The 14,675-nt window shown below is 39.7% G+C and overlaps 1 protein-coding gene across 7 annotated transcripts in view; it reads right to left on the minus strand.

The window, feature by feature from the left end:
* Positions 1–9,796: 9,796 nt before the first annotated feature.
* The window catches only part of esrrb (estrogen-related receptor beta), a 61,894-nt gene continuing 57,015 nt past the window's right edge, over positions 9,797–14,675 (minus strand). For all 7 annotated transcript variants that reach the window (XM_015049162.1, XM_015049141.1, XM_015049171.1 and 4 more), the window contains one exon: positions 9,797–13,878. In XM_015049162.1, the coding sequence (XP_014904648.1) occupies positions 13,634–13,878 (245 nt within the window). In that variant the 3' untranslated portion in view covers positions 9,797–13,633. The remainder of the gene's footprint in view (positions 13,879–14,675) is intronic.

The raw sequence follows: 14,675 nt of genomic DNA on the forward strand, positions 1-14,675 counted from the left end.
TTTCCCGATGTCAGGAAGAAATTGTTCGTAACATCGGGCCCCCCTCGCACTTGTCTCAACTCATTTATTTCAGCCAAGGTCTGCGGATATAAATAAAAGGAAATGTTACTGGAGCATTTAAACTCGGCGCCAGCCTTGAGAGCAGTAATGTAACCACATATCATCAAAACTGCTGAATCTCCCTTTGTCACCACGCGACATGCAATTCCTCCAAAACATATTCACGTTTGTTGCCATTCATACAAATAAATAATCACAGAGAGCCAGGACAGGGCTTTAAAGCTGACCTCTACAGTAATACTGAGTGTCCATCAGATTTATGCTGCGTCAACTCAAAATAGAGGTTTGGAAATGATCTGCCAGCTTCAAAGTTTCCTTTAGCACACTGAAACGTCATTTTAAGTTTATTTAAAAGATTTGTAACATGAATGTAATTCAACAGGTGGTCCATAGATGGAGCTCTTCTCATTACAATATGCATTACATTACAAGGTTATCCTGGGGTAGCTGAGTTTAGCAGCATCCTAAAAGCTGCTTCCCTCCACATGCTTTACCTTTAACTGCCTGGCAAAGCAAAAACAAACACGCTGCTTTAATCAGGAAGGCATATCAGCACAGTTTGGACTTCCTTTGGCCACTTCAGTTGTGCTTTCCTGCCTTACTTAACACACTGCGAGTGGGAGCGAAACCACAAAACCACCGGGCCCCCGGCAGCAGTATGACTTAATTGAGCTATCCTGGGAAATCTAATTACAATAATGCACAGAGGATTGTGTAATATTCCCTCTGCTCCCGCTGCTCTGACACCTATCCCTGAAACGCACAGACACACGCACGCACACGCACTCGCTGGCTGATAAAATGGAGATACGTCAGGAGGCTGTGGATATGCTGCAAAATATTTCACAGGAGGTGTTTTAATCACGATTCATGGGCTAGTAAACCTTTAAGTAGCAGTCAGTCAGCTGTGCCGAGCTGCGAGGACATAACAAAGACAGCATGATCAGAAAGTGACGTATTTATGTAGGGACAAAAAAAAAAAAAGTTTTGTGTTTGTTAATTCATACCAGGGTTATGGAAGAGGATGATTAGAGTGAAAGCTTCTTAATTTGCTTGTTTGTTCTGTACAGCTGGGCAATGATCATTGCCATTACATTACATAGAGTAACTGAGGGAAATAAAAGCAATTCAAATGCAGCTATATGTCCAGGAGGGAAGCCATAGAGCGCACCCACGATCACCCAATGTGTTAATTAAACTAAAATGTGACCCAAATGCCTGCAGAAATAAGTGCTTTTACAACACAGAGATCATAGTTAGGCTGCTACCAAAACAATGAAGGTATGGCTGTTTTTTTGTTTTTTTTTTTAACTAAAAGGTAAAACCATTATGTGAATGTAATTTTAAACAGCGCTTTGCAAAAGAGTGAGGCCTTAAACTTTTATACATTTCACACAAGCTTTAATGAATTTCATCTGGATTCTCTGTGAGATGAGTGTGATTGTGATGTGGAAGGAAAACAACGCACCGTTTTTAAATTTTCCACAAGCAAATGTCTGAAAAGTGCGGCATCCCCTTTACTCTGATACTGCTAAGATCCGGTTAAGCCAGTTGCCTTCAGAAATGATCTAATTAGTAAATAAATACAGCAAATGGAGTCCAGTAGAGATGAAACTTAGCTCCAGTATGAACACATTTGTTCTGTGAAAGCCTCAGAGGTTTGTTTGAGGATATCCATGAACAAAACAGAATCATGAAGACCGAGGAACACAGCAGTCAGTCAGTCAGGGGAAAAGCTGCAGATACGTTTAAAGCAGAGTGAGGTAAGGAAGCAATATTCCAAGCTTTGACCATTTTACAAAGATTTCCAGGAATAACTGCATTAAAAGGGGCCTCTACAACGTATTGACTCAGGGTGGACAAATTTAAATAAACGGCAAACTTCTCACAATTTTATTCATAAACAGTTTTGAAAACCTGGCTTGTTCCCACTTCACAATTTTTCATTAGTTTGTGCTGGTCTGTCGCATAAAATCCTAACAATATGCAACGAGGCCTGTGAGTCCAAGGCACAAACAGTGTGTATGTTTTCTTATATGTCAATATCTGTTATATGGGGTCTGAGATTGAATGCAAGGTCAGAGGGACGCTGGGGGAGAGCACTTGGGAAGCGCTGCCCAGCTAAGAGGGGGGTCGCCGCCATGCCCAAGGCCATACACTCGCAGACAGACACCATATTGAAATTAGCAAATGGACTGCACAGTGTTGCTTGTTGGCCCATTTGTAAACCCCTCCTCTCTCCGGGCGATAAACAGATGCACCTTGCGGAGGGACATCACTGTTTCGACATCTAGGAGGGAGGGGTGCCAACCTCCCCGCCGTCCTAAAACGAAATGGGTCGAGTCTTATTTATTTACAGCATGTTTTGCGCTCCTCCCATAACACTGTAAATTACCTGCATGGTCAAGGCTCCTTTCCCCAGCAAGGAGAGAAAAGGACATAAAACATGCGATCTCTGAGATATTTAATTCAGGAATCACATGTGATCTGTCAATTTCCATATATCAGGCTTTATGAGTCATATTTTAGATACAAAATCCCGTTTATGCATATATATGTATGAATTACGAGCAGTCATGTGCATTATACGGTGTACAGCGTGTCTATGGGCCCTCGCCGATATTTATGAGATTTCTATAGTGGGGCTCATAGGAGGATAAGGGATGGGCGATTTCCATGCTGAGGTCTTATGAGGACGATCATGTATCTATTTCTCACTTCACGTGTGCTTTTATCACTGTGTTGACTGTTTGACTCCCTGTTCATCTCCCTCTGAAATGATGTGAAAATGACAATGACGACCGTGACGTAAAATATGACGCAGCATATTTTTTAAGTGAAATGCTCACACGTCCTACACGCTCGATACGTAAACGCATGACTCTCACTTGAATCGAATTATACAGTAAAGGAGACAGAGGGGCGACTCGGCGGGAGCGAATAAGTGAGCATGTGGATAAGTGTGAGTGTGGAAGAAGGAAGAATTCCCTCAGAGGGAACTCTCTCGGGACCGGAGCTGGTCGTTGACTCCAAAAAGGCAGGTGCCTCCTCCATTATGGCAAACAAGTGCATTCGCTTTAAGGCCATTGGAGATTTCTGACCTTTGCCTGACACGCGGAAAAGGTCAGGTGCATCCGTGGCTTCCCGCTGGGGGCTGAGCCTGAACATTTCCACCCCCGCTCCGTGGAACCCGAAGAATACCCTCGTTTTCCCAGCTCACACCGACGGCAGCACTGCAGACAGGACGAAGTCTCTTCATTAAAGCTGCACCATTAAAGACAAACATACAGAGGAGGTCAGACGTTTTCATACAACCTTCGCTGACATGAATATTATATATTCTGACAACATGACATTAATTAAGTGCACAAATTTTAATTATTGTGGATTTTCTCTAAAGTGCACAAAATCACAATTTTACCTACTTTTACTAATTGGATAAATGTCCTTTTAGATGTCTTTTTGTCATAATCGGTGGGTGGTTTTGATCACTTTCTTGCTCATTAATTTTAATTTAGGTTTTACCATATTAAATTCAGATCCTTGTATTCTGTATAATTCAAAAAGTCTTGCCGTATCACTTCATTCCTTTGTGTTTCTTCCTTGAACTCGATAGTTTGTTCCCTTTCACAGGAATGAGTAGATAATGATATTAGATGCAGGTGAGGAAATCAAGTGATTGGGAACAGTATTTAAGGTCACTGGTTTTCATTGTCCTTCACTGGTGCCTTCCACTTTTATGCCCATTGCTCTGACTTTCTCATGTAAAGTACACCAAGCAATTATCTTTGCAAGTTTTTCTTTTTTAAGTATTATTAAAGGACTCAGTTTACCCTTTGTCGGTCTCTGTGCTTGGATCCTGTTATAACGCAACAGGATACGTTTTAGTGAATTGCACAGAAATTACACACATTTTGAAATTACAAATTTTACCATTAACCAAGCATATCTGGAGGAGTGAACGTTAAGTTTTCAAAATTAGAAACAGCTATTTAACTGCGAAGTATGGTGTGGTAACCTCATGCTGATGTTCTGTTTTTCAGTAGCTTTGCAGCATTTCTTAAAATGGGTGAAATAATAAGTTAGAATGACTACCTCTAAATTTGTCAACTTCACTTTGGTGTGCTGAGGTTCAATGGGTAAAAGTCACAATAAAATTAATTTTACATACATATATTAATTATGTACCTTACTCATATATTTAAAATGTCTTTCTGATGTTTGTTGTGTAAATCACTCCTACATGTAAAAAGAAAGATAGAGTTGTCTAAAAGCCCCAAAATGACATGACACTTAAGCCCTGCATTAGTGTGTGTAAGCACTGAAAATACTTTGCTTGTAGAAAACAAATAAAATGCAAAAGTGAATTGAAAGACACAAATCTACACAATCCTTGACTAAGTACATCTGAACATTCAGATGAAGCAAATGTCTTCAAACAATTCAAGCACAACCTTGCCAAAACCTAACAGCTCTATAATTGTCTTAAACGCCTTTGGAGTAAACACACACACACACATCACCCTGTGTACGTTTTTTTTTTTTTTTTCCCTCAGATTGATGGACTTATTCATCCTTATCAGAGTTCCTTATCTTCCTTCATTATTTCCAAGCCAGTGGTTAAATAGGGAAAGCCCTTAAGAACGTGTGAATACATGCCAGAGGTAATAAAACAGAATGAAAGAAAAGCCATCCTCCCTCTCTCAAAGACACATTTCACAACAGTGGTTTCCTTGGGAGGAAGAAGATACACTCAGCAGATAGTTGGAAATATTTTTTTACTCCTCTGCGGCTTCATATCAGAGAGTAGCACAGATAAAGATACAGTAGGGTAAATAAATCTAAAATGAAGGCACAAAACCCTTAACATGCACTTATCTCTGTATGTGTGTGTGTTTATACAGCTTATTACCTTCCTGGCCTCCCACAGACCTCTGGTCTTTCTGCAATCTCTAAGTGGTGGAGAAGGTTCACACTGATTTTACTTATTTTCAACACTGGTGGGTTTGTGTGGTCTTTTCTTTACTAGTATGTTATCGCCGTGCATCTGCTGGGACATCTTTCTTACAGATTTTCCATGTTTGCAAATGTAAGATATTTTTTTGGGGGGGACTTCCTCTGCAGATGACAAATCCATACATTTTACCTATGAATTCAATTAATAGCACACTGTTTCACTGCAATTGAGTTTTTGTGGTAAAACACATCAGATGAACTCCAAGCCTGATCTCAAAATGTAGTTTTTTAGAAGTGTTTTGTATAGCACATTCCAGAAACAAGACAGTTCACAGCGTAAGCACCTTTTTGTGTTGATAGCATGTGGAACATGTGGGAAAACCTTCCACATATGAACCATTTGGGTTTCCTCACATGTTCATGCTTCTTTGTAATACAATTTACATGTTTCATACTCAAAACAACCTTCCATATGTAGGAAAACATTTTACACGTGGATGATATACTGAACACAATTTCTTTTGACATGTGAAACATTTTCCAAATATGGAAAATTTTTCTGCAGAAATTATACTGTGCAACATGCAACATGTTTTTCAAAGGTTTTCCCACTTGCCAAACAAATATTAACATANTGCATAGTAATATGTAAAACAAGTAAACATGGTGGACTACATTAAATTGTTTTGTACAAGTAGAAGGTTTCACTATGTATTTCACATGGGTAAATTATATTGCATAATATACTAATAATATTTGTTCACACATAAAATGTTTTGCGATACATATCTGTGTAGCAGCATCTGAAACTTGCAGAAATTATATTGCATATTAACAAGTGATTTATGTGCTGAAATTGTGTAGTGTAGTAGCAAAAGAAAAACCTTGCACACTGTGAAATGCTTGTGGAAGATTTCCTCAGATGTTTCACATGTAAAAGAAAAAAAAAATTCTAGTCACATATTTCACATGCAGAAATACACAGTACATTATTGTGAAAAGTGAGAATATTTTCCTGTATTAAGTCGTGTTCCACATTTGAAAATGTTTCACTGTGACGTCATCAAATGTCAAATATGACACCACAAGTTGCATATAGACATATTAACAAGGGGAAACTTGTTTTTCCACCGAGGACTAAAGCAGATTGACATCAGATGAAATGTATGTACTGTGACCACGCTGAACTGCAATTCAATCTATGATTGCATAATGATCTAGTGAATTAGTATAGTGTTTTGACAAACTGGGACAAAGCAAAGGTCTGCTGATGGCCATCGAGTTTTTGAGGACTGCAGCTCATCCATGCATTAAGCGATGGAGGAGTGTAACTTGATAAATGCACTTAAAACAGTGATGATGAACAATGAGAGGGTGAAATCCCAGATGCCCTGGACTGTGTGCCTACTAGGCACTATGACAGCGTATTGATCAGGTCTGGGCCGGGTCAGAGGTGTGGGAAGGCATGGCTCGGATACTACTAGCGGGTCAGGTACAGCACATGAGTAAGTAGGATCTATTAGGAGACATATCTATTCTTGAGGCCATAACATTGTGCTTTTTGTTAAAGACCACACTGCTCGACCGCTTGCATTCAGTTCACTCTGCCAAGAAAGGGGGAAATTTCCCTCCACAATATAATATACAACATGCAATATTGCAAACTGTCTGTCTTTTGAAATTGATGTGACGTAATGTTTCTGTCTGAGACATTGATAGCTCTATGGCTGTGAAAACGCCCAGCTTCTGTTATTGAATAGTAATAGGCTTGTCGGCTGGTGCCTCCAATTTCACAAATGGAGCAATAAATACACATAACAGAATCAGTGGAACAATAAGAACGCCTATAAAGAACAGTTGTGCCTCAAAAAGAAGGAGCGGCAGAGCGAGGGAAGCGAAGCGACGGTGAGACGAGAGGTCAAAGTAAAACCTGACGGCGGAAAGGAAAGGAAAAGTGCGTGCATGTGAGCGAGCGAGAGCAGACGGAGAAAGATGGTGGCCCACTCTTCATTTCTGTGCCACAAGCTCTCCTGGGCATTTACATGCTGCGTTTCCAACCTAAGTGTAATTTGAGGCCCGGGTTTGATACAAAGTGTATGCAGCAGCTCTGTTCAAACCCAATCATTCACCCTGACGTGTAATCCTTTCGCTCACCATCATCACGCTGCTTTGGGAATAATGAAACACACTTAAGCAATACGCAGCAGTCGTACAGCTGCGAGCAGGGGACGCATCTCGATGAGATGCCTCGTAACTCTAATGAAAGGCGTTTTGACCTGTCAGTAGAAGGTAAACGATTGTCCTTCTACTGTATCTGTGAGAAACTTATTGATGGCAATATCTGGTCCAGCTGGGTGATTTGCATGGGAAACGAGCTGCACATTGCTTTTAAAAAACTACAGCTCTTGGCATCAATGCGCTCAAGATGTTCCCCCTTTTTCTTTCACTTCATCCATTAAGTTCATCTAATTTCTTGTCGTGTGATGCTATTGTTTCAACAAAGAGGATTATTACAATTAATTGGCTGGCAAGACATTATTTCAAAAAGGGAAATTGGCTGTCATAATTATATAGTGAAGGGAATACTTTAACTCCCTGGAATATCAGCTTCCTGAAATAATGGAGCAGCATCCCCCCATATCCTCCCCGCCCCATCAGTGTTAGCATGTCTGTCTGTCTGCCTGTTTCCTGTGACGGATCCATTTTCAACAGTCCCTGGCCCAGCAGTGGCTGTGGTTGATTGCTGGGTGGTTGGGTGGCCTGGGTGAATCTCTCACTGACTCACCTCACTCACTGCCACCAATCTGGTCCTTCGGGAACGTTGATCTGCTCTTTATCCCGTTTCCACTGCTGAAATCCCTCTTGGTGTGTGTGCGTGTGTGTTTGTGTGTTTATATCAAGGAAAAGACAAGATTAGGTTAATAGTTACTCCACCAGGGTAATAAGTAAGTAGTAGTAGTAGAATCGGATGATTTTCAACTTGATTGGCTATTTAGAAAGTCAAAAATCCGATTGGTTTTACGGTCAGGGATTACACGATATCGCACGTGTGTGCTTGCATGCCAACATGGACTTTACTGTGGGACTACATCCTACGTCAACATTTCTGCTCGTGTGGATCTGGATGTGTGGATCAGACTCCAAGTACAAATTCAGAGGCAAGTTTCAGACAACAGCAAACATGGCAATGGTGGACGGAGCTGTGAAAATGTACACTCCCAGAATGAATCATGAAAAGAAACCATTTCCAACATTCTCCTCCTTCATTCCCCTGGCTGATGTTTTGTGAGCTACATTGTGGTGCATTACCTCCATTATGGTGTCAGTGGTATTGTGTTAGCAGTGGGTGTGGTTATTACAAGGCCCCAAAGCTTCCATAGATGTCTTTACATAACAGTAGTGCTAAAATGTACAGCTCTTCGAAAGGAGATGGCTTGTGTGGATCTGTTCGTTTCAAACAACTGTTAAAAAGAGTAGTTTATCTTTATAAATAGATATTTATAATTCCACAGCTGTATTACCCAGGACATAATGACATTAAGATCTGGATGAAAATCGTTGCTGCAGTGTGAACATTTTGTCCTTTTTAGGGAGCCAGAACTAAAATCCAATGAAGCCTGACTTGTTCTCCTTAGACTTCTGCATATTAGGCACTTTCCTGAAAAAACAATTCAAATGAAGTCATATATATTTGTATATCTAACAAGCTGCACATGTATTATGTTGCTGTCTTCACCTTGTGCCTGTTCTCCTTGTCGCTCAGTGGAGAGGCTGGAGGAGCTTCTGTGTGCATCTGTTTGAAACAAAACAAATAAAAGCCAGAAAATCTCACATCTCTGTTCACATTGTTCATTTTAAAGAGCCAGTCAGTCAGTAGATCTGATTCATTTGTGACTGTCACAGCTCAGCACGGCAGTTCCTGCTGCTTAACATGAATGCATCCAGACTGCAAATGAACACCGTAAGCCTCCACAGGTTTGATTATTACTGTGGGACCCAAAGTGGACGAAAAAAGTTAAGAGCCAAACCAGATGCTACTGATCTAAAAATCTAGAAATAAGTAAAGATAAAACTGATGGACTCAACCTGCATTTCATTCTTTTTTTCTTGTCTGTCTCACAATATTTTCTCTCTGCCCCCACATTCTCTCCTACTTCAACATGTGCATTGTCAATTAAGCAAAGTAGTTGAAAATGCCAAAAAAAAAAATAAATAAATAAATAAATAAATAGCGAGAAGAGCAAGACTTTCAGTAGAGTCTGAGCCAAAATAAGCCAAGTTGCTTTCAGATCTCAGCTTCTGTCATTGAACATGATGGACTGTCTTGAAAATGTGAGCATAAAGGTAGAAATTTATATTTACCAAAACATTCAATCAGGGACTGCTGTCCTGTTGAAGCCAACCACATCATAACAAAATACGCTCAAATCTGTTATTTTCTCTGCGCTAAGCACATGTTAACGGAATCCTTTTTTACAGTAACTGCTCCACAGTGACATGCTGTTGCCTTGGCTTCTAAGTAATTACCGGTAATGATTGCTCATAGCACCAAGCTTTTAAAAAGTATTTTCTAGTGCATGGATTTTCTTACAGTGCAGTCTCTAAAAATAAATCAGAATAGACTTAATCAATGCAGGCATTTCAAAGCTTTACAAACAGAAATTGGAGACAAAATTTGTATTGGTGCATCTCTTCTGACTAAACGTGAACAGACAAAAGAATAACGTTGTAAATCATTTTATGCAGTTGTAAGATTTTCAGTAAAAGCACAAAAAAATCATAGAGTTCATTGAGTATTTAATTCATTGATCCTTTACCTTTTTGAAAATCAAAACAGAAGTTACACAGATATTGGTGATTCAACAATCAGAGATATCAATGTACACCATTGCCAAATGATATATTTCACACCATAAATACTCAACACAGACGCAGGAAATCAGTTACCTGCTCCCTGTTTGCAGTTTCTCTCAAGGGACCAATTCTGACACAACAATGCTCTTATAAACACACACCCACTTTGCTCCACCCTAACGGTAAAGTTGTACGGTCGACATGAAGCATGCTTTACCTTTACAAACGCCTGTGAAGAATGAGTGGGATAAGAAGAAACATGACTACAATTACAAATGTTTTGGCAGGAGCACTGAAAGATTTTATTTATTTATTTATTTATTTATTTATTTTTTTTTTTTGGTGGTGGTTGATAAAAACAATAATGGCTCAGGTATGTCACAGATGAGAGCAGAAAGTTGAACCAGAGGAACGTTGATAATATGTTGATGAGGTAGTAGCCAGCGGGGCGCTGCATACTTAGTTCTCCAGTGGTATTTCGGCAACCTACTGTTATTGATGCTAATATATTTACAATACACTTACAGAAACAACTTGTATGTAGGCATGGGCCGGTTACTCTAATCCAGACTTTTTTAAAAACTCAGAATCCATACCATTCCTATGGTTTAAAGTTATTTTAATTAGTTGCCAGAGAAAATTGTCTGACTGAACGGAGTTTTCTCTGGTTATGTGGTGCATAGAGCAATGCACTGCTGCCCTTCCCCCACCTATTGCTGAACACCACCTATGATCTGGCCTAAAGAAACCTTTTAGGTTTTTCTTACACTTACAAAAACGACTGAGTTGAAAGTTTCATATTATTTCTGGAAAGCATGGACCAGCCGTCACTCTTAATAATATATGGCAAGCTGTTTCAAATCAAGTGATCATGCTGTACATTTGTGTTTTAAAAAACTTTAAAGCCAGTTCTGTCTTTCACTTACTGCAGTGTCACAATGCAGAGAAAAATGATCAAAAGTTCAAAATTACTCCCAAGAATTTTGAACATCTATAAAATTTTGTTTACAAAGAAATTGCTAATTAAAAATTTTTTATTGACGTAAGTGCAAATTAAAGTTTGCATTGTTTTGACCTAAATGATTTCAAATATAAGAAAAATTATTTAAAATGTTGCTCACTCTAAAAGCACTTCGAGTGTTTTCAGTCAAAACTGGTCCTCGCTGTATTGCACAACATTAAAATAACTACATTATTTAGTTATTTAGTTGCACAGTGGCAAGAGCAAGTAGGGGAGAGTTGGATGAACAACATATGGGCTTGTGTGGCCACTACAACGTGTGCAATGTCTGAAATTCCTTTGATCACAGTATCAAAACATTATGATAGTCACAATTTATCACGGTAAGCATTCTCTTCCCAATGTGGCTGCAAGTTCCCATATTTTTGTTTCTGCAGTTAAAAGTCTCCATAAGGGGATGTTGTGGAAGTTTAACTAGCTCTTATTATGAGAACTCTATTTTAAAATTACAGTTGGGAATCGCATAAAAAGCATTTAGATCTTATGGTGTGTTTGAGTTTTAAATCGCTTTGTTACAACCGTGATACCTTGTAGCGGTGATATTTCTAATCAAGTTGAAACTCACACTGGCCCATGCCTATAACATAAGTCTTATACGTAACACAGTGTCATTTTGTAGGAGAAAAACTGTTGCAATTATTCATTCCTCTATTTGATTTTTTTTCTTTGCCATCCCTTTCTTTTTATTGCAATTTTAACTGAAATAGGTGCAAATAAAATCTAATTACACTGTTTCCTATCTAAAAGATTTTGAATATGCTCTCTAAACACATGCCTTTAGCATGATTTCAGTCAGAATTGGTCCCTGCTGTATTGCACAACAGTAAAACAACTTAAATTTCACCTTCTACAGCAGCGTTTGTTCACTGGGTAGTTCAAGTAGGGAGGTGTAGGATGTTCTGGGGAGTAGTTATTCTCCATTAAGTGGCCATTCAGGCAGCTGCTGACCGCTCGATCGCCGCTAGCCTTTGATATCACAAGCGTAGCCGCAACTCTAACCTATGCAATGTCAGGGATTCCTTTGATCACAGTATCATATTGTTGTGACATAGCCACAATTTATCACTACAGCAGTATAAGCATTCCCTACCAGCACATTCCCCTGCACGTGGAGGGCGGCGGATGGCACTGAAGCATTACTTACACTTAGCGTAATGGACCTAAACACGGGGAGAAGCAGGACAATTTTCCCCCCACCAGAGATCACACCTTGCACAGACACACCGCTGCCCTTTGAGGCATGCACACTTTGTTTCTTGCATAGCTGTTCACATGTGCATGATCGGGCGCTCGAGATTCTCACGGATGCCGATGGGAAGGGTGTTATTCTGCATCGGCCACCGTGTCAACATGAGGTCAAAGAGTGGTCCACGTGTTCATTGTACTCCTGGTCCAGAGGCTGTACGGACAACCGCCCCCCCCCACACACCCCCACATTGGCCCCCCGCTGGGTAAAAATAAACCCGGTGTGAAGCGTCGCAGCTCCTGCTTTGCACCTGCTATTTACCTCCATTCAGCTGAAGCCCCATAAATGCAGGCGCCGCTATTAAAAGATAGAAGGTGTCTAAAATGGTGAGAGCAGATGCTGGACACCTTGCTCCCTCTGGCTCAAAGAGCCCAAAATAGCGTGGTTGACATATAGGCCTCTGATTGTTTGAACAAGGAATCTCATAGACTTCTAAAATCCTTTGAAACTTCCACACCGAAACCGCTGATTATCTTTCACCTAGACTGAATCCGGTCATCTATTTGCATGTCAAGAAGCAATTTCCACAGGCTTAAGCGACAGCTGAATCTGGGGGTTTAGTGCTTGAGAAGCACCAACACAAACTTCTTCATTAGAGAAATATGAGTGTACAACAGGGGAACAAGTGGTGACTCGCACAGGTGAAAGTGACTATGAACAGGCATGTTCTTTAGGCAACAGCAGCAAAAAAAAGCACATGAAACACTGGAAATTAAGCCTGGCTTTCCCACAGTTCCTCTTATTGCTGAATTACTACATAAGACTATTTTACCTGCCTATGCTAGGTTGGTTAAACATGGATTCAGCGAGTCTTTCAGTCTGAGAAGGATCCACTAAGATCACACTGCTTACTGCTCAGGAGAGGTATATTAATCCAAGGACATTTAATTGATAAGAGTTCACATTTAGGTAACAATTTTCCTTATTTCTCTCTCTTATTTTTTTTTTTTTACATTTTTTTTCTTTTGCAGGAAGAGAAGAAGAAAACATGGTTACCAAGTTTGTCAGATTTCGAACTGTACACTCAGCTTTCCAAGTAGTAATTATTTACATGTCCTGGTTAAGTCCAGACGAAAAAAAAAAAAAAAAAAACAACACACGAGTCTGCTTATGGTTGTTGACGCCTTTGCTTTCTTCAGAACAACATTTTTTTTTTTTTTTTTTTAGGAACATTCTACTTGTTCTGAAGATGCAAAGGGGCAGGAAGATCCTTCATATAGAGCATAACCACTGACAATTACAAAAAGAAAATTATTACTGTACATAGTATTTATTATATATTTTAAATTAATCTGCATCATTTTATATTTATACTAATAACCCAAGTTTTCCACTTGTTTTTTTTTCTGTTTTGAATTTAAAGTCCCAAGGTTCCGCAAAGAGGAGGAGTTGTCAGTCTCTGCTTTGCAAACTACATGGCCGATTCTGTCTCCTGAGATCCCTCAGCCATGATTCAAGTCACTCTCTGTCTTAATGTTGCAGCCCTCAGCCTCCAATCAGACCTTGGCCTCCAGCATCTCCAGGAAGAGTTTGTGCATGGGCACCTTGCCCTGCACCTTAATGCTGTAAAAGTGCTGCACAGCCTTAGTTGCAGTCTGCCTCAGCAGGGGCAGCGTCATGAGCAGCTTGCCAGCCCGTCGCGGGTCCTCCTGATGCTGGCTGCTCTCGAAGTCCTGAAGGGCCTCGTGGAGAGCGTCCTGCAGTTTCTGGACTGCCTCCATGTCTTCTATATGCATGGAGTCTGCTGGGACAAGAGGGGAGAAAATAAAACATTAGAGAGCTTCAAGTCCTAAAAATATTGGGGGACTGTAAATATAATATAATATATATATATATATATATATATATATATATAAAGACTTGCGGTAGAGATACAATAGTAAAATGTCAAAAAGTAGACTCAACGCTGTCAACTACACAAGCTACCGGTATCGGGGAACAGTAAAGCTGAAAATGATTCATGCCCCGGGCTCAAATTAGATGCAAATTTATTTCCATAAAACCAAGAAGTTTGTTTCTCATAGGAAATAAAACGGGCATCTCCCAGAAGATAATAAAGCAATGTAAAAGAAGAAAAAAAAATCAAAACTATAATAATCCATTCATTTATTTCCAATAATTGTGTTACTTGTATACCATACAAATCTGAGGTTTGTGAAAAAAGCGGCAAGAAGAAAGACACTGTTGGAAGACACCGTGAGAAAGACTGTATGCTCTGGTCAGGTGAGACACAAGTGAACTTACAAAATGCTATGTGAGATAAAAAACAAATCACCTGGCACAAACTACATTCTACATTTCAGTGCTCTAAGGAAGCTTTGGAAGATGCAGAAGACTTGAGACAGAGCAGGACACTGACCTTAAACATACAGCAAAAGCTACAATTAAATCTTTTAGATTAACGCATACTCATAGTTTAGATTGACCGACTCAAAGTCCAGACCTAAACCCAAATGAAAAGTTGTGGCACGACTTGAAAAATAATTTTTGAAGAGATTAAATCTGACTGAATTAGAACTTTTCTCAAAACACAATGAG

The sequence above is a fragment of the Poecilia latipinna genome, unplaced genomic scaffold, assembly GCF_001443285.1.
Source record: "Poecilia latipinna isolate Pla-1442-1.1 unplaced genomic scaffold, P_latipinna-1.0 Scaffold43, whole genome shotgun sequence".
NCBI classification, from domain to species: Eukaryota; Metazoa; Chordata; class Actinopteri; order Cyprinodontiformes; family Poeciliidae; genus Poecilia; species Poecilia latipinna.